We start from the raw sequence: 20,185 nt of genomic DNA, 5'->3' as shown, positions 1-20,185 counted from the left end.
GGATGTGGAGAAAGAAGGACACTCCTCCATTGTTGGTGGGATTGCAATCTGGTACAACTTCTCTGGAAATCAGGCTGGTAGTTCCTCAGAAAACTGGATATAGTACTACTAGAAAAGCCATCAATAACTCTCCTGGGCATATACCCAGAAGATGTTCCAACTGGTAATAAGGACACATGCTCAACTATGTTCATAGCAGCCCTGTTTATAATAGCCAGAAGCTAGAAAGGACCCAGAAGTCCCTCAACAGAGGAATGGATACAGAAAATGTAGTACATTTACACAATGTAGTACTACTCAGGTATTAAATGAATTTATGGAATTCTTAGGTAATGGATGGATCTGGAAGATATCATCCTGAGTGAGGTAACCCAATCACAAAAAAAAAGTCACTTGATATGCACTCACTGATAAGTGGATATTAGCCCAGAAACCTAGAATACCCAAGATACAATTTGCAAAACACAAGAAAATCAAGAAGAAGGAATACCAACCCTTAGATACGTAATTCCTCCCTAGTATAGGGAATAAAATACCCATGGAAGGAGTTACAGAGACAAAGTTTGGAGCTAAGATGAAAGGATGGACCATCCAGAGACTGCCCCACCCAGGGGTCCATCCCATAATCAGCCAGCAAACACAGACACTAGTACGTTTGACAGCAAGATTTTGCTGAAGGACCCTGTTATAGCTCTCTCTTGTGAGGCTATGCCAGTGCCTGGCAAATACAGAAGTAGATGCTCACAGTCATCTATAGGAAGGAACACAGGGCCACCAATGGAGGAGCCAGATAAAGTACCCAAGGAGCTGAAAGGGTCTGCAACCCTATAGGTGGAACAACAATATGAACTAACCAGTACTCCCAGAGCTCGTGTCTCTAGCTGCATATGTAGCAGAAGATGGCCCAGTTTTCCATCATTGGGAAGAGAGGGCCCTTGATCTTGCAAACTTTATATGCCCCAGTACAGGGGAACACCAGGGCCAAGAAATGGGAGTGAGTGGGTAGGGGAGCAGGGCAAGGGAAGCATATAGGGGGTTTTTGGTATAGCATTTGAAATGTAAATGAAGAAAATATCTAATAAAAAATAAAAAAAGAAAAGTTAATGAAAATTAAATATGAAATATGAGAAATATAAAATAATTGTGAAAAAAGACACAACTTCTGTTGGCTACAGAAGTGGGAAATATAATGCTAAATTTCAGCTTTCTTTGATGTTGTTCTTATTAACTTTCACCATCAACTTATCACTGAGTTATATTCTCCTCTTAGTCTCCTAGACTTGGTGCAAGTTTAGACAATAAGCAGTATGTTTAGCATTATTTTGTATAAAATAAGCAAAGCTTAATTCTTCATAACATTGATTGACAATTGCAAACAAGTAGCTATTCACTGTATACTATCCCCCAGGACACACAATAAGTTAAGAGACAAAACAGAAATGGTAAGAAAATATTATTAGCCACTGATACCTATCAATCTAGGTAAAATAGTCCATTTGTTCCTTGAGTATAAAGCTAGTAAGGTCTTTAGTCTTAGCAAAGCAATCTCCAGCTTACTGAACACAATGGTGGGCAAACAAATCCACTGTCTCATAGTTAGCTGCACTCACTGTGAGAAACAGATTGGATCTATTACACAACACCTGGACAGGAGATTATTTGCAAGGCACTTAATTGGCTCTGATATTCTAAATTTATTCATATGCTCTCAGCAAAAGGGAGAAAAATTCTTTCATTCCCTCTAAATTTCTCTCCATACAAATATGCATTTTGCCTAAAGGGTTCAAGTGAGAGGAATATCAAAGCTCAAAGGCACACAGAAGGAGAGTGAATTGGAATTTAGCTATTAAACACCTATGGGACAAATCTTAGCATTTAGTGAGCAATCAATGGATTTTCAACAGTGATGTTTAGAAAAGACTCTGAGATTTTGTGTTTTAGAAATGATAGGGAAGCTACACCTATAACTTAACTTTATGTATTCTACTCAATACCTGAAAAATAACAATATCAATAGGTGTAGTACTGTGGATGGGGAAACCTTAGGGAATCACACCACTCAATGAAGAATAACAGGCAACCAATGACTTAAAAAAAAAGAAAGAAAGAAAAAGAAAAGGGAGATTCAGCCATTCACAAGAATGAGTGCTCTAACTAGTTATCCAGTACAAAGTGGACAGTGCCACATTATAGAAACACAAGCTAGACTAAACAGTCTCAGCAGGAGATACATATAAACATATTATATATGGTATATACATCATATATCAACCTAAATGTTTTAAGGCCCTTCAGTGCCTCCTAGATTAAACTGTTTTCACAAGTTGCTACAAAACCTATCCCTTTACTCTCATCTACTTGCAAGTGCCTGTTGAACTCACTAGAGGCTATGTATATTTTGTAATATTGCTTATGTAAATGCAAAAGTGTGAAGAAGAATTTAGCTACTTCTTTTTTTCATTTAGCTACAACAGGTATTTGAGAAAATGTAAACCAATGCTCCTTTTCTTAAAGTTTGGTACTATTTACTTTTCATAAAGTATATTTTGTAAGACAAATATATCAATACCATCCTTCGTGAATTTGTAAATAAGTATTTTAAGGTTTATCAAATCTTTCTAATAATATAGCTCACATATGAAACACATTTTAGAGTTATTTCGATTTTCATTTTCTTTTAGATATGCAGAGACTATAGCTGTGATATGTCACCTGATGCAGACTTTGAATATTTATCTATGAGGCTAAAGATAGGGGTTGGCTTTGGCGGTGGGAAGTCTTGCAGAAGAGCCATGGAATAGGAATAATGGAGCATGTGAAGACTGGAGCTACTAAGTCCCAAAAACCAGGCTGGTCAAAAGAAGTGAAAAGACTGGAGGTCGGTTTAAATACAGGGCATGAGGCAAATGGGCTGAGGTTGTGACTGAGTGCCAGGAAGCAGGAAGACTGGTACCTAGGCTTGAGGTTTAGGAAGTACCAGTGATGAAACACAAGGGAGAGAACATGTTGAGAGAAGAGATCCATCTCTTGTTCATGAGGGTGACAGATGAGAACAGAGGTGTAAGTGAGAAGAAAGATCCAAACTGGAGATTAGAAATCAAAAAGAGCACTGGCATTCCTGTAATGTTTTAGCAGTAGGAGTGAACTACTCAACTAAACACAAATGTTGGACAACAGTGTATTCTACAGTTAAGCGTCTTAACATTTCAATTTATTCTTTCACATGTCAATTTATGGGACATAGTATATGGAATTATCACCTACCCATAGAGAAATTTAATCTGACATTAGGTTGATTACAGTGTCAACTTTTGAACATAAATAATACAGTTACAATTTCTTAATATTCTTATTTTCTAAGCTTAATATCTATGTCTGTTTGGGTTCCACTCACATACACTGAGTGCTCTATTCAGACTGTTCTTTTCTGCTTCTTTCCACATGCATGAATTATATGCTCTGGAAGAACATTCATGTGTGTTATCGTGGGGGTGGAGGCCAGAGCACAACATCACATTCCTTCCGTATTCACTTTCCACCTGATTTTTAAAGATAGATTCTCTACCAAGAGTTTGATTCCGGAGAAGGACACACTAGCCAATAAACCCCAAGGATGTTGCTGTCTCCATCTCTGGCATTCAGCTTTCTGTTCCTATGACCTCCTTTTTTTCTTTTCTTTTATTGGTTATTTTATTTGTTTCAAATGTTATCCATCTTCCCCGTTAACCCCCCCTCCTCTTCCCTGTTCCCCATGATTCTATGAAGATGCTCCCCACCCCCTCACCCCTCGGTGATCACACACTCTCCTTTTCTAAGTGAGTGATAAAGACCTAGCTTCAGGTCTTCCTGATTATATGAACAACATTTCTCTGTCTGATCTATCACTGCTTCACTTATCATCCCGATGCTTAGTAAGTTGTTATTTGATGACAAACACACAGAGTTTTACCATTTGGGGTATGGCATATTTATTTATTCCAATCACTACTATGGCACTTCACTGATAAGTCACTTAGAAATGTTCCAAATCTTCAGACTTTACGAACTGTTAAGCAGAAACAGTTTCTTGCATTTAGGCATAGTTATTTCCCACATACCATGGCAGGGTAATTTTGAGTACTCTACAAGTATCCCTTGAAAATGAGATGCTCCAGTCTGCCTAGAATAGGTGAGCAGGCATTATTGCTATTGCTTGCTAAAAACCAGTTATTACATCCTCTAATCGATTTGGTTGCTTCCCCTATCCCTGGCTAGTGAGTTCAATAGTAGGCACAGAAACCACAAGGAGAGAAACCTCTACAGATCTTTCATGTGTTCCTTTTTTGTATTATTTTCTCTCAGGATGTTGGCTATGGTGCTTTCAGTATGCTTGTTCCATAAAGAATAGTATTATTAGGAAGTCTGGCCTTCTTTGAAAAAGTATGTCATTGTGAGGGTGGGCTTTGAAGTTCTCCTTCTATTCTTAGGCCCTCCCCATTGCAGAAGAGAGCTTCCTTCTAGCTGCCTGAAGATGTCAATCTTCTGGTTACCTTTGGAACATGATGTAGAACTCCCAACTCCTCTAACACCATGACTCTCTGGATGCTAACATGCTTCCTGCCATGATGATAGTGGACTGACCCTCAGAACTTCTAAGCCAGCCCCAATTAATTGTTTGCCTTTATAGGAGTTGTCTTGGTCATGGTGCTGCTTCACAGCAATGGAAATGCTAAGATATTGACCTTTGAACTCTAGCCACCTCAGTCTCTCCAAACTTTTTATATCTTGAGAGTCTGGGTTTGCCAAACGTAGTTTTTCCTCTTAGTCACACTTTTGAAAACCATTACAGAAAAGGTTGTGACAAAAGGATGGACCATCTAGAGACTGCCATATCCTGCATACACTAACAAGATTTTGCTGAAAGGACCCAGATATAGCTGTCTCTTGTGAGACTATGCCGGGGTCTAGCAAACACAGAAGTGGATGCTCACAGTCAGCTATTGGATGGATCACAGGGCCCCCAATGGAGGCGCTAGAGAAAGCACCCAAGGAGTTAAAGGGATCTGCAACCCTATAGGTGGAACAACAACATGAACTAACCAGTACCCCCCGGAGCTCTTGACTCTAGCTGCATATGTATCAAAAGATGGCCTAGTTGGCCATCACTGGAAAGAGAGGCCCATTGGTCTTGCAAACTTTACATGCCTCAGTACAGGGGAACACCAGGGCCAAAAAGTAGAAATGAGTGGGTAGGGGACTGGGGGGGAGGGTATGGGGGACTTTTGGGATAGCATTGGAAATGTAAATGAGGAAAATACCTTAAAAAATATTGAAAATAAAAGAGCATTAAAAAAAAAGAAATAGTTAACCTCATTTGGTACCAATTCCTAGAGATAGTTCAGCCTCTATTAAACATTAAGTTATTAGGAATCATGTGTTTATTTGTTTTGTACACTTTGAGAGCTATTTTTCATGGGGAGGCAATATTAAAAATATGATTTAATGTATATAAGCAACTCTTATTCTGAAGATGTTATTTCATCATTGTTCAATATCTGTCCTTAAGTCTTTAATGTTACAACAAATGTGATCATTATCTTCCCTGTTTTACATGTGAGTAACTGGAGAATGAGTCATTACCTCTACCCACTCAAGTTTACAGTGTTTAAGGGGCACGGTATCTAAAACTATCACACACACTGGGATGTACTGATTTAAGAGAAAGCAGAAACATTATGGGATAAGTTCTTAACACCGATAATTTCACAAAACGATCTAGAGTTTACCCTACTAAGCTGGTTTAGACACAAATCTCCTTTAAAAGACAAATGAATAAATTATGAGTCATGAAAGCTACACACAGTAACAATCATAAGACCCAGAAATCTTATTTAATACATATGCATCAGTCACCAACTACACAACTACAGCACGGGCTGGATATGAGGCCTTATGATAAGATGTAAGGATTTACTCAATTATATTTTGAAGCATATCTCTCTCTCTCTCTCTCTCTCTCTCTCTCTCTCTCTCTCTCTCTCTCTCTCTCTCTCTCTCTCCTGTCATTCCGTGTGTATGTATGTTCTTCCCTATTAAGAAATTTCCTTTATATTACAAATGAACATTTTGAAATTACATATTTGTTATCTTGAACTTTCGATACAACTAATAAAAATATAAATACAGAAATTATCAAAAACCATATAACACTACAGGCTACAGACACACCCAAACACACAGTCTTTCACACAAACATGCTTTCCTGCAGGTCATCATAATGTCCACCTCTGATGAAAGTTTTCTTTTATGTTTCTAAAATGGTCAGTAAATTTCATCATAAAATATGCTGAAATGTTTATGACCTCTGAACATATTCAGTAGTAAACTACATTGCTACAAATTGTTGAGAAAAAGATTATAATTCAGCTTACATAATATGGAATGTCAGATTAGGTCTTAGATAGGTTATACATTTCTAATGCTTAAAAATCATAATGGATATTTAACACTAAAACTTTATTGATTATCAGATAATCACTGTTGAATCAAGCAGTCAAATCTAGGCCCTCTATTCAGTTTTACTCCAGGTAAAACTTTCATAATGAACTCAGGTCCCTTGAATTCATTATGTATATTAAATATTTATTTTTATATTGGAGTATAAAAGATGTCATAAGTGGAAGTGGATCCAATGTCCCTTCCTGAGAACCTGGAAATCATTTCTTACTTAAACTGACTTAGGAGCCTATGTTTCAGACATAACCTTCGTACTTTAATTCTAGGTTTCTCCCCCAAACACTTCATTGGAATGTGTTTCTGGAAAGTGTGCGACCTCACAACACTATAGTGATAATGAAACCTGGTAATTCAGGATATTAAGGTTTAAGCATTTCATTGTTATTTAACATTGCTTTTATGGTTAAATTGAAACAACTGAAGTCGGAGGTCATTCCATTGACCTAATCTCCCAGATTTTTCTCTAGTAAGTACCTAATGACAAAGGGTGCCTATTTCTGCACTTCTAGTCACAAGAGAGACTATAGGAAGTAAAACTCCTCTTACTCTCGGTCTCAAGGATGAGTGACTGTTTACATGTTTACACTCTATCATTAAAGATGTGCTATTTACAATCAATGAAAATGGCTAATAAGTGGATATTAGCCAAGAAAAAAAAAAGTACAGAATACCCAAGATACAGTCCACAGAACTCCAAAAGCTCAACAAAGCTGAAGTGCCCAAATGAGGACACCTCAGTTCCACTTGGAAGAAAGAAGAAAGTAATCACAAGTGTAGGGAGGAACCTGGGAAGGAAAATGGACTGAGAGGGGGGAGAAAAGGGAAGGAATAGGGGTGTGAAGTGGGGAAGAGGGGGGAATCTTATCTGGTATTGGGTGAGGGAAAAGGACTGAGGGCCTGTAGGCCAGCAGAAAGAATGTAAACAGGCAACCTCACGAAATAGGAGGTTGGGGGAATCCTCCAGAATGCACCAGAGACCTGGAAGGTAAGAGACACTCATAAATCAAAGGGAGGAATCTTAGATGAAATGCCTGACAGTAGGGAGAGGGAACTTATAGAGCTCACCTCCAGCAGGAAGACAGGGCATCAAGTGAGGGATGGGGTTACCATCCCACAGTCACATCTTTGACCCATATTTGTTCCTGTCTGAAAGAATTACAGGGATTGAAATGGAGAGGAGCCTGAGAAAAAGAAGGTTCAGATACAGGCCCAAAGTGGGATCCAGCTCAAGGGGAGGTTCCAAGGCCTGAGACTATTAATGAGGTTATGGTGTACTCACAAAAAGGGATCTATCATGATGGCCCTCCGAAAGACCCTACAAGCAGCTGAAAGAGTCAGATGCAGATATTAGCACCCAACCAATGGACGAAGAGGCTGACCACTGTTTTTGTATTAGGGAAGGCAGAAAGCAGCTGAGGATAAGGGTGATCTTGCAGGAGGGCCAACAGTTTCAATTAATTTGGACCCCCAAGATCTCTCAAACACTGGACTATGAAACAGACAACATACACCAGCTGATATGAGGCCCCCAACACAGATACAGTAGAGGACTTCCAGGTCTGTGTTCATTCAGAGATGATGCACCTAACCCTCAAGATACTGGAGGCCCCAGGGAGTTTAGAGGTCATGTGGGGTGGGGGTGGGGCATACAGGGGGAGTGGAGAGGAGGTGTGGGATGTGGAGCAGTCAGAGGGTGATAGGGGGGCAGCAAATAGAATATTGAGTGTAAAATATAAATTAATTTTAAAAAAGAAAGAAAATGGCAAACCTGTTGGAAGCAAATGTTGCTGCCTAATTCTGAATTACCCATGGAGTAAACTATTATCCTTAATCCCATACAGGTGCAAAGCAGTCAGTGGCATAAGAAAATTTGCTGCTATACTAAGAATGTTCAATCTATACAAATGGAGTTATCTGTAATTGGCCGGGATTCGAGACTAAATTTGTTCTCAAGGATATCCAAGCAACTGGGCATTCATTATTTTCTGCTACCTACTTGCATTTGTTTCATTTAACTCATGCTGAAAGAAAGGAGGAGTAGACATTTGGCTTCTCCTAACATTTTCCAACTTGTAAAGCAGATTCAGAAATATTCTGAAAATACTAGGTGCCCCAAGACACTTGAGAGGAAACAGGCAAGCAAATGTTTAAAGAAAGAATGAATGCACAAAAGATAGATACCTAAAACAAACACAAATATCAATCACTACAAACGATTATCACATGACAGTGATTCTGCTCTGAAAAGTCCCCATAGAAAAATTCTTCTGGTGATATGCACTGAGTTTGATTATTTCAGACATGTGCTGAGGCATGTGACTCATGTCACATCAAGTGCACACAATTTGGAGACATGAAATGCCATTAATGACAGCATCCAGCTTCCCCTAGAAGGATATTTCTCTGCCTTCTCTTGTCTATAGCTAAAGCAAATAGTTGAAATTTTCATTCCTTTAAATAGCTTGCATTCTTCCAATAATTATCTCTCCTGAAAACATAGCTTATTTTGCTTATCCATATCTCACTTAAGTGACTAGACTAAAACACATTTCTAAAACCTGAATTGCATTTGTGAGTAGGTTATACCTTAATTAAATGTTGGTACTCTCTAATGTATTAGTGAATGTCTTCTTATTTACATACTTCTCCCATATAATAATCATTTTTATAAGTTATAAGCTTTTCAAGTTGAAAGACTACTGAATCTCCTGTTTAAATAAGTTAATTTGATAATTTGGTGAATAACTTCTTTGTCATCATAAAAACAATAGCATAAACTGTATTTCAAAACCTGTCTTTATTGGAAAATAGTCATATACATATAATAAATACTAGGAAAATAATACAAGTAGATATCAAAGGATTAAATAACCTTTTTGTACATTTAAAATTTGATGTTTGCAACACAGAGTATAGCAGGTATTATCAAACTAAACTTATCCACCTCGTTTCTAAGTACATGACTCATTTTGGTCATACCAAAAGCAAGTGCAGTCATTGAAAACATAGATTATAATAACCTTTGCCACAACCATGAAAAAAAATATATAAAGCAATGCTACATGATCACCTTCTTTAGCACTCTGTCAGGCTAAAAACATCATTTTTCCCCCAAAGAAACATTAATTTGCATCTGAATTGAGGAAATATGCAATTCTTGGTTCCAAGTGATGGCCATTCAGGCCAAGTGACATCTTAAATCATGAGCTATGTGCTTACAATAAAAAAATCTTTGATTGTCTATGAGTCTTTGGGTGACATCAGATTCTACCTAGTTTCTTTGATTTTCAAACCAAATTCTTCTAAACCACGATAGTATTTAGTAGACAGCTCAATTGTGCCCTCTAGCCTCTTTTCATATACTGCACTCAGAGGTCACATTTAATCAACCTATTTTATGGCTCACCAAGCTGCTAACAAATCCAAACATTAAAAAAGCAGTGTACCAGCGGTGTAGGTGTTGAAACATCATAAACTCATTGTTACATGACAGGAAGCATCAATCAAAGATGGTTTCAAAAATCATACCAAAATTCTACAAATAACTTTCATAAGGAAAAGTAATGTAAGATAACTTTTGTTTCTTTGGGATTACTTACATAATTATTTAACACTTATCATTTTGCATGGAATTTCTCATTGGTTATATTAGCTGCATATTTTAAGAAATAAATATTTCTCAGGCTCAAGATTAAATATGGGGTGAGAAAGATAAACTAGCAGTCAGATGATATGTCAAAATTATCTTCCACAATAGGCAAAATGAGCACACATGATACATAGATAGGAGATAGTAAGACAACAAACCTGAAAGGCAGATATGATAAATATCCGCTCTCTAGGCACTTACATACATACATACATACATACATACATACGTAATACATGCATTATTGACAGATAGAATGGATAAATATTTAGATACATAGATAGATACATACATACATAAAAAGATAGATAGATAGATAGATAGATAGATAGATAGATAGATAGATAGATGGATGGATGGATGGATGGATGGATGGATGGATGGGTATGTTGATGGATGGATGGATAGATGGAAAGATGGATGGATTGATGGATGGGTGCATGAATGGATTGATAGGTATCCATTTTGAGATACACCCTCAAGAAACTCACACAACATATTCCAACTTCCTTTTTTTTTCTTAAAAATGTACCACTTATGACAGATATTCTGTTGTAGATAACATGTTCTTGCTTTTAATATTTATTTTTAAAGTTTGCTACCTTGGTAAAAAAATTAATTTTAGCCTAGTGCTTTTATTAGTAACAAGATTGGAATGATACTTGAGAATGAAATATCATTTTGTATCACTTTGCTGCTAGAGATGATAATGTGGCTACATGTAATCCATAACCGTGCTTAGCTCAAAGGCATTCAATCTAGAGAAAATTTGAAATATTTACCTTTAAACCTAAATTGTTCTCAAATTGTGTGATATGTATGCATATACCACCCCTGATATATCATGGGTAAATATACAATATATCCATGCTATATATACAACAGATAATGAAACAGAGACTAGCTACTGTAAGTTTGAAAATGGCCCTTTGTGCCTATTTGAAGGAGGGTGTTTTGTTTTGTTTTGTTTCCTCTGGTTGTTGTATTAAAATGCCTGAACAACTTAAGGGAAGAATTTATTTGGGTTCACACACTGAATATATAGTTACTTGTGGAAGAAAAAACAGAACTTGTGAGAACAGGTGTTCAGTTTCTATGCCTATCTTACTTAGTCTATACTTAGCATAGATCTCCCACCCTAATTAGTCAATCTAGAGAAATATTTCACAGACTTATCCTAGGTTTGTCTCCAAGGAGATCTGGATCTTGTCAAGTTAGCAATCAATACAAACCATCACAGCATTATTGGCAGTTTATTTTAATACTTGCTTCTTTAGAAAATGTCAATGAAAAATGGCTTGACCATGTTCAAAGCAGTTACTGAAAACACCAGACTTGATGTCATTGTCCTAGATGTCTACTCCATGATCCACAACATTCCACTAGGGATCGCATTGTCATCCCCAAGGCTACATGAAGACAAACTTATTATCTCTCTGTGTTCATGGAAAACGTTGTTTTTTTTTGTTTTTTTTTGTTTTTGTTTTTGTTTTTGTTTTTGTTTTTGTTTTTCTATCTTGTCTTGAAACTTGATGTTGAGGCTTTGATTATGATTGGTCTATAAATCACTTGATCCCTAAGTGGATACAAATGCACATGCTCTTTGAATTATAAAGTACTATTTTTGATGGTATTATTTTAACTATGAACAGATTTGAGCAAACTCTGCCTTGTAATGGAAGGTGTAAGCAGTACTTGACATTCTATGATAGTAACAGATGACATGACAAAATGTGAAAATCACGTTCTTAAGCTAAACTGTCTAAGGGAAAAAAAACACAGGAAGAAAATGTACTGATGTTATCATGATTGATTTCAGGACATTATAATGCAAAAATAGAAACGATATTTAAATGACATCTTTCAGACTGGCTGACTGTGATCGACTATTATGTAATTTGCTGTTATCATGTCAATGTCCTCTGTATCAACATTGATTTACAACTAAAAATAGTGATGTCTAAATATAAATATACATCTATACATGCACATATATATGTAGATATATATTGTTTAATCACGTGAAGAAGTTATTCCTATAATATATATGCCAGTATAGTATTCATTCAAACATCAAAATAAGCTACAAAGAAAATAGTATCATCTTTCAAATATGCAAACTGTATCTTCCAGAGACTGTAAGTGTTCCAACAGAAGCAATGGGATTTTATAGAAGGCAGGAACTCTAGTGTCAGGAGTGGTGTTCTTTATCAGTACATTCCTGAAAAACTTCTAATTAGTCATTCATAAATCTTCAGAAAAGATACACTGTGAATAGCTGCAGAGTGTCTCAAAATGAAATAAATCAACATGTAATAACAATTCAACAACAACAAAAAATTTAAACTGAACAAGTTCATTAATATTTTCTCCTTAGTAACTACATACCCTAAATAAGTAGAAACTCCATATACAGCCCTTTTAAATTTATTTTAAAAGTAAGAAAGTAGATGTTGAATATAACTTGATATTAATTTTCTAGAAGAGTCTGAAAAAAAATCCAGATGAACCCACAGAGATGGACTTCAAATGTCAGTGGACGTTTCAAGAGGTTGTCAGAACAAATGTGCCTCCCCAGTCTGTGTACCTTTATAAACACTTCTGAAAGAACTCTAGATTTAGGCAACGCCTGTCCAGGCAACTTCCAGAGAGAAAAGCAGAGCCAATGTGAGACACAGGGAGAAGCTGGAGAGCCCAGAACTGTAACTTCTGGTCTCCTGGTTGTAGATTCTGTCCCTCTGAAACATTTCAAATGAGCAGCTCATGGAGTGTTCATTCTGCCTACAGTCCTATAACAGGTACACACACTTACAAATTAGTTACAGGGTCCCTGCTGCAGATAAGCTATCAGCTACTATGACACAGACTCATGGTATGTTGTAGGTAGAAGTTAGATCTGGATATATTTTTGTGAGCTAATTAAATAGTGAATGTGGAAGATTAAATGAAGTAGAAAGCAAGAAATAGGAAATAGAAGTGTCTCAACATACAGTACTTTTAAATCTATAAAATGTATGTATTTTTATCTCTTAAAATCTCTCATAATCAATTATTGGCAATTTCAAATGCAGTATACAACTATCCAAATGAAACTTTGACCTTTTCAGACAGATGAAACAAACCAGAAAATGATGAAGAGAACACAACCAGTTGTATAAACAAATATAAGAAAATGAAAAAAAAAATTACAGTCACAGTTTGTAACATTTTTAATGAATGATTAATATGAAATCTTCTTTGATTTAAGAAAATCAAACTTTGGCTCCTCAAGATTTTGACTCCAAACTGTAATCATCATTGTCAACTTGCTCTATGTATAGTTCAGTTTCACATGCTTTATTTTCACCATGGATCCTGCTTTCAATGTTTTTCCTCCTAGCAAGCAGGCATTGCTGTTCAAAATTCAATCTACAACTGCTAATATATATGACATGATATCCAAGTTAATAAGTTATTGCCATCAAAACTAAAATGTAATTCAAATTTCATAACAAAGAATGTATGCACCCAAAAAATAGACTCAAAAATCATGAAATCTCCAATTCCTAGTAACGACGTTGAGAATAAAATGATTCCAAGAGTATAGGATCTAACTCACAATTTCTTGTTAATAATTTAGCTGCTTCTGACCAATGACAACCTCAGCTTTCTGACCAATGAGTACCTGAGCCTTAGACTGTTATCCAATGACAGCAGTTTTGACTTTCGGTTAATATCAGTCATGCTGCTTCTCTGAAATGTGCTGAGTTACACTATTACCATTTCCAGAATACAGAGAGACCTCAGTGACGAATATGCACTGATGACTTAAGGAGCAATAGAGAAACACAGGCAATCTACCCATAGTACTATCTTTGAGAGTATCTGTTTTTTAATTTGATACTCTATTTGCTTTTTCAAAACCACACAAAAATACCTTTATCACTGGCTTCCATAAGAATATTATTTTTTCTACCACCCATTCTAAAAATAGGACATTCTAAATCTTTATTTTCTTAAAATCAGACAGGAATTAATTGACATGAATACCTCTGCCCAACCCCTTCTATAGGGAGAAAAAAAAAAAAAACAATACAGGCACCTTTTAACCTTAAATTATACAAATAAAAAGTATGGGAATGATCAAAAATTAAGTTCTTCAATGAATAAAACATTGTAATCTTAGTTGTCAGCATGAATGGAATCTCTCCAAAGCTCTGGTCCAACTTAATAACTTAGTGTATATATTAGGGAAAAAAAATCAGGATACTAGGAGCCTAAAGCATGATTGATACTACTGCTGGATATTTGGTTGTTTGGTTGGTTGGTTGGTTGGTTGGTTGGTTTGGTTTGGTTTGGTTTGGTTTGGTTGGTTTTTTGGCTTGCTTTTGAGAATCAATGGAATAAAGCATGCTTTTTGTGTCTGTTTTGCAGCCAAGACTAGAGTGTAGGGTACAAGTGCTTCTTCTGGGAAAGTAATGCAATATTCTTTCCGCTAGCATTTCCTATTACAAAGAGATATCGAGTAAATATTCATCAGGCACAAACACAAGTAAGAAATTGTTCTATTATCTTAGATACTGTATGATAATTTGATTTTACTATCAGCTACTTGATATAATATCACATGTGTGTGAATCTGTGTGTGTGTGTTTGTGTGTGTGTGTGTGTGTGTGTGTGTGTGTGTGTGTGTGTGTGTGTGTGTGTGTGTGTGTGTGAAGCCTAGACATCTAACCAAAGAAGTGCTAAAGAGCTTAAAAAGCTATTTGGAAATAATGCAAACTATGAAACACAATCTCCTATAAATCATTAGAAAAGTCCCTTTGTGTTAAGTAAGCTTACTAAGGTCTCAGAGGGCACATGACTCTTTCATCTGTCAGCTAAATCTTTGAATTGTTTAATAAGCATGGTTGAAATAACTCAAATGCCCTAAAATTGGAAAAGTGGCTCTGCAAACTATTCTTCACATAAACCTTGAGAGATGGAAGGAGATATTTGAAACGCAATGAAGAAATCATCTTTATAAAAGTATCTCAACCTCTTTCAGGTAACAATATCCGGTTGAACTGACTGAGAGATTCCAATATAAAGTAATACAATCTAACCTAGATTTAGCCTCACAAAACAAACCTAATAATCATCAAAACATTGATGTCATTTAATCCTGCAATGGTAAGTTAAGAGTTCTCCTAGCAGGCAGCTATCCACTCAGCCTCAGATTCTCACAGGAAGCAAGATGCTAACCAGGACTTACTATGCCTCACCCCACATCACAGTATCCTCTACCACCAAGCAACAGCCTGTTCTGTATATAGCATTACTAACAACAGCTTGCCAGTTTCATTCCTTCAGCCTATGAACTAGTCATTCCTCTATTGCAATTAAATTATCTACTCATTTAAATGTTAGTACACAATCCATAATGACAGCTAATTCCAAAAGTTCAACTTTGTCATCCAGAAAAGTCTGGACCTTCAGCTGCTTTCCATTGCTGCTTTTATGTAAAAAAAAAAAAAATCCATTGTGTGGTTTTCAAATTGTGGTTTCTTTAAAACATATCCCTACTTAACATCTGCAAACTTCCTTAATTCCTGTGATGTTGGCTTTTACTTTTTCAAATACGTTGCTTCTGCCCCGTTATATGGAGTCCAAAGTACAGTCCATAGAAGACTCTACCTCCACACCTGGCACTTATTATGAACACTTTGCTTATAAATTGGTTCCATGAAGCATGTTCAAACCGTGTGCAACAGGTCCAACTATTGTGTAAACAGGAGCTCCTAACACAATAGGAACAAGAGCCAGTTCTTTGCAACCGCAAAGAACCACACCAATCGGTGCTAATTCACTGGTAATTCTTTTTGAGATATATAAAGCTGTGATAACTACGGGAAGTTTGTGTTACCCAGACCCTCCCACACCCCCCACCTTAAGTGCAATTTTAGTGTAAGGAACTGTGCAACAAAAAGCCCAGGTGTGCACAGCTTTTCTCGACTCACTGCACATGACCAGCTTTAGAGCTCAGTTGATGACAGGAAGAGCACTTTCACGAAGGTCTGACAAGTCCTTCTCCTTAAGTTGCCCACTGCTGTTGCTATATGCTCCCAAAGGCACCACAGGAAAACAAATGGCAACCAAAGATGTCTAGGCTTTGTCATGTCAGTGTGAAATCAAATTTAAAACACAACTCCAAACTATTAGAAGGGGCCACATTTATTTCCAGTCTCTTGGGAAGAGAGAGAGAGAGTAGGCTCTTAGAGGAGATAGATTTCATGTGCTCTGTACAGTTAGATCTAGTTACAGCGTATTAAGTTAGGTCTAATAGAAAGACACTGTCTGCTTGAGTGTTTTATCACAAAGTGATGTTATTAAGCATATCAAGTATTCCCATACTCTCCTTGGATTCTTTGATTTTTACCTCCCTTTGTTAGACACAGACCACAAGGAGAAATATTGCAGGAACAATACCCAGGCACATGATGCCAACCATCAATGTGGTTTCCCTAGCTATGTATGCAGCATAAACTCAAGCTTTCTTATAAAACTACACATTTGCTCTACATAGAGCTTTGCCTCTTTCCTGGCTAAGCAGCACCGGTCTGCTACAATGTGTCTCTGAGCGTGCAGCATGGTGCTTTGTGCAGCTGGGGATAACGGATTGTTGGTCTCCAGGCATCCATCACTTAGAACCCTGGCAAACTCAACAAGGGTTTTGGTTGCTGACTGGAAAGAGAAACAATGTGCTTTGAGCCTCAAGGATCCAAGAAGTGAAGGAAAGGTTCCAGGGAGCAGCCGAGCAAGAGGATGGAAGCATGGTACTCTTACCTCCACATTGAAATACTGCTCCGTTCCGCAGACTGTAGCACATAAAATCCAAAGCAAGGTTTGCAAGAAAAACACACCCGAACGATGCACGAAATCCAACCTTCTTCCAGAGCTGAATGCGAGTAAGATCATAGTGAACTGTGCCTCAACGGATGGACGAGCTCCCCTGCGTTTTCTCCCTCTTTCCGAATGTCCACTCCCTGTTTCCTTTTAAAAAGAAAAAAAAAAAAAATCCAGTCCTGGGGTGGGTAAAAGCTTGCAGGTTCACCCACCCGTCCAGGGATGGGGATGGGCGCCAGGCTCGGCAGCCGGGGAGAAACAGAGGAAAGGCAGGGTCAGCGGCGGCAAGTGTTCACCATCCTCACCCGGCCGTCGCCCGGAACGTGGCGCCCAAGTTCACCCGCGGTTCCGATTCCCAGCGCCGCCGAGTCGCAGCCGCCGCCTCCAGCCCGTGCGTCCTCCGCCTTCTCCACCTCCTACGCCGCCGGTGCCCCCAGTTTCTGCGGGAAGGGCCTCAGCCGCTCCCAGCTCACTGCCTCCACTGCTCCTTCCCTCCTCTCTGCTCCCCTCCAGAATGTTCATCGGTAATCTACATAACTCCTCCTTCCCGGGGTCTGCGGGGATCTTGGGGGCCCCGCGCGCACACACACTCAAACCACACACGCGCGCGCACGCGCTCGGCCATACACACACACACACACACACACACACACACACACACACACACACACACACACACACACATACTCACTCACCCGAAACACACGCAGGCGCGCTTCTTAAAGGAGAAGACTCAAGGATGCCTTTTAGATACTGGTACACTGGATTGGGTACCGGGCCCTTGCGAAAGGCCCTAGTTCGTGACGAACTCTTCTTTTTCCCTATTACCTGTCCCTCATCTAGATGTCTGGTACCTAGCACTAGAGAAAATCGATTCTTGCTACACCTCTCTTGCCCCTTGCCCAGGCATCTAAAAACAAGTGCGCCCCTCCCCAACCAGAACTTGGGTGGGGCTTGGGCTGTGGACCCGTGTGGAAGCTGAGGAGCAGTCTGGGCCTGGTCCTGAAGGGTATTCAGCATCTTAGTTAAAGATGTTCAAAAAGATCCCTAGTGCTGGAAATCAGGAGTACACCCAGGTTCCTGTGTGGTGCTTGGTAGTCTGGGTCAGTTATCCAGACTCACCAAGTTTGTAAGACCGAGATGGCAAATTTCTGCCATCAAAAACTTTGTTAGGGTCCCTTAAGTCTGTGGCCTCCTGTCTCCCAGGAGAAACATTATACAGAAACATTATAGGCTCAGGAAATAGGCACAGGTTTTTGGTAGGAGACCAGTCAAAGCCAGAATGAAACTACCCTCATCAAATGAGTGGTAAACACTCATCAAAATGCAGGGGTTCCAAAGATGTGGTCTTTACTACATCTGAGAAAAAAGGTTGAGTCACTGGAGAGAAGACAGCAGTAGAACATGGATAGAAGCTGAGGAAAGTGGGAGCACTCACCACCTCAAAGGTGGTAATGGGGATTATGAATGTGAACAGCTGACATGGGCAGCATGCTGGGGGCAAATTAGAGAGGCCTGGGGGTCTGAAGGGAATCCAGAGCCCAGAGAACTGCAGGAGCTAGCTGGAGACTGCTGGTATGCCAGGCTGGCAAACAAAACCAGAGAACTTCAGAAGAGGGTGCAAAAATGGAGCTGAACAGAAGCAGTGTGAGGAGGTGGACAGGGGAGGCAGCAAACACCAGCCCTTGGCAGGTGACTTCTGGCTGGAGAGAAAGGGGGAAGGGAGTAGGGCAGGCATCTGTCTGGGGGCCTGGCCAATAAATGTGCTTCTCCTTGGCAGCCAGTAGAGGGGAAGAGAGGAGCCCACAGGAGGGAAAAGCAGCCAAAGCAAAGGCCAGCATTGTTCCAGGTACCTGACAGCTGCCTAGGCAAAATGGGAAAGAGAACTGACAAGATGTATTTCATGGTCAGTCAGTAAAGCAAGAAGTAGAACACAGGAGGTCACATTTAGTAAACAGATGGAAAATGTTGGGAAAAAAATAGCTTTCCAAACATTGCATTCAACAGTAATAATTTGTATATGAAATTTGGAGAGTGGAGGAGGGGCTGAAGACTAGAAGTTTCTTGTTACTGCTTTGCTAAAACCTGTGGAGCATGTACCCAGCATCTTGAGTTGAGCTCAGGGAGCCCTTTCTAACAATCTGCCATGGTGTGTATGTGTGTGTGAGTGTGTGAGTGTGTGTGTGTGTGTGTGTGTGTGTGTGTGTGTGTGTGTGTGTGTGTGTGTGTGTGTGAATATTTGTGTGTGTGTGTGTGTGTGTGTGTGTGTGTGTTTATTTGGGTGGTGAAGACATATTAAGAAGCTAGGCCACATACTGGAACCAGTTAAATTTGCTTAATATTTCCCATCATAGTATTTCATTGAATTTTCACAATATCTATGATCTTGTATATATTGTTGGGACTTGCTTGCCTCTGGTCAAGCTGAAAGAAAATCCTAGAACTGTAAGTTCATGAGAGAATCTTTCAAGGTATTAGAGTGGTTTGCAATAGAGATGGGTTCTTGGTATTCTCCTTTGCCATTTCAATGACATTGTTGACATGGCATGTGCACATTCATGTTCACATACACACACACACAAACATTTTTGTATGCCACTATATCTAACAAGATGCAAATTTGGACAGCTTTAAAACATTTCTTAGTCATATAGGTGCTGTGGAAACACTGATACACATTTCCAAAAGAAATATTTGTGGAAAGAACTCTAATTTGTGAAGGACTTGCTAAATGAGCCAGAATATTAGAGGACAGTTATCAAGGAAGTGGAGGAGAGGGTGAGGGATTTCTCTAAGAAAATTTGCAAGGAAGAAAGAGGGACGTTTAAGTGTGGAAGTATGTAAAGGGTGCATCATATATGTAGATAAGATACCAGTCAGATAAATGTAAATACATATAAAGAGAAGGGAATCTTTAAAATTATTCATGAGATTTGGTATGGGAACAAACAGATTATAAAGAGATTATAACACAAAATTTCAAAAGCAATCAAATTAGAATGACTGAACACATGGAATGAACTCAGAAGTCTTCAAATAATAAACTTATGGAAAAAATGGATTTTCACGACAGGAGTTAATAAATGAATAAACACTAAAAATAATAAAAAGTGAAGTTACTTGCAAACATTTATTAATCTGAATAATGAATATTCACCAGTGAACTAGGAATGAAAA

The 20,185-nt window shown here is 38.4% G+C and overlaps 1 protein-coding gene across 5 annotated transcripts in view; it reads right to left on the bottom strand.

Moving 5' to 3' along the window:
* Positions 1 to 17,729, bottom strand: part of Mmp16 (matrix metallopeptidase 16) — a 264,408-nt gene extending 246,679 nt beyond the window's left edge. For 2 of the 5 annotated variants that reach the window (NR_135158.2, NM_001379518.1), the window contains exons 1-2: positions 17,704 to 17,729; positions 16,949 to 17,155 (exon numbers count right to left, since the gene is read on the bottom strand). Coding sequence is in view for 3 of the 5 variants with exons in the window: in NM_001379518.1 (NP_001366447.1) it covers positions 16,949 to 17,080 (132 nt within the window). In the remaining 2 variants the exon portion in view is untranslated. Of the gene's footprint in view, positions 1 to 16,948; positions 17,510 to 17,703 lie in introns of those variants that run through there. The other 3 variants (NR_166735.1, NM_001379519.1, NM_019724.5) reach the window with 2 other exon arrangements.
* Positions 17,730 to 20,185: the final 2,456 nt, after the last annotated feature.

The sequence above is a fragment of the Mus musculus genome, chromosome 4 (genome assembly GCF_000001635.26).
Source record: "Mus musculus strain C57BL/6J chromosome 4, GRCm38.p6 C57BL/6J".
NCBI classification, from domain to species: domain Eukaryota; kingdom Metazoa; phylum Chordata; class Mammalia; order Rodentia; family Muridae; genus Mus; species Mus musculus.
The sequence above is the reverse complement of the archived record's forward strand: the minus strand, read 5'-3'. Positions and strand labels throughout refer to the sequence as shown.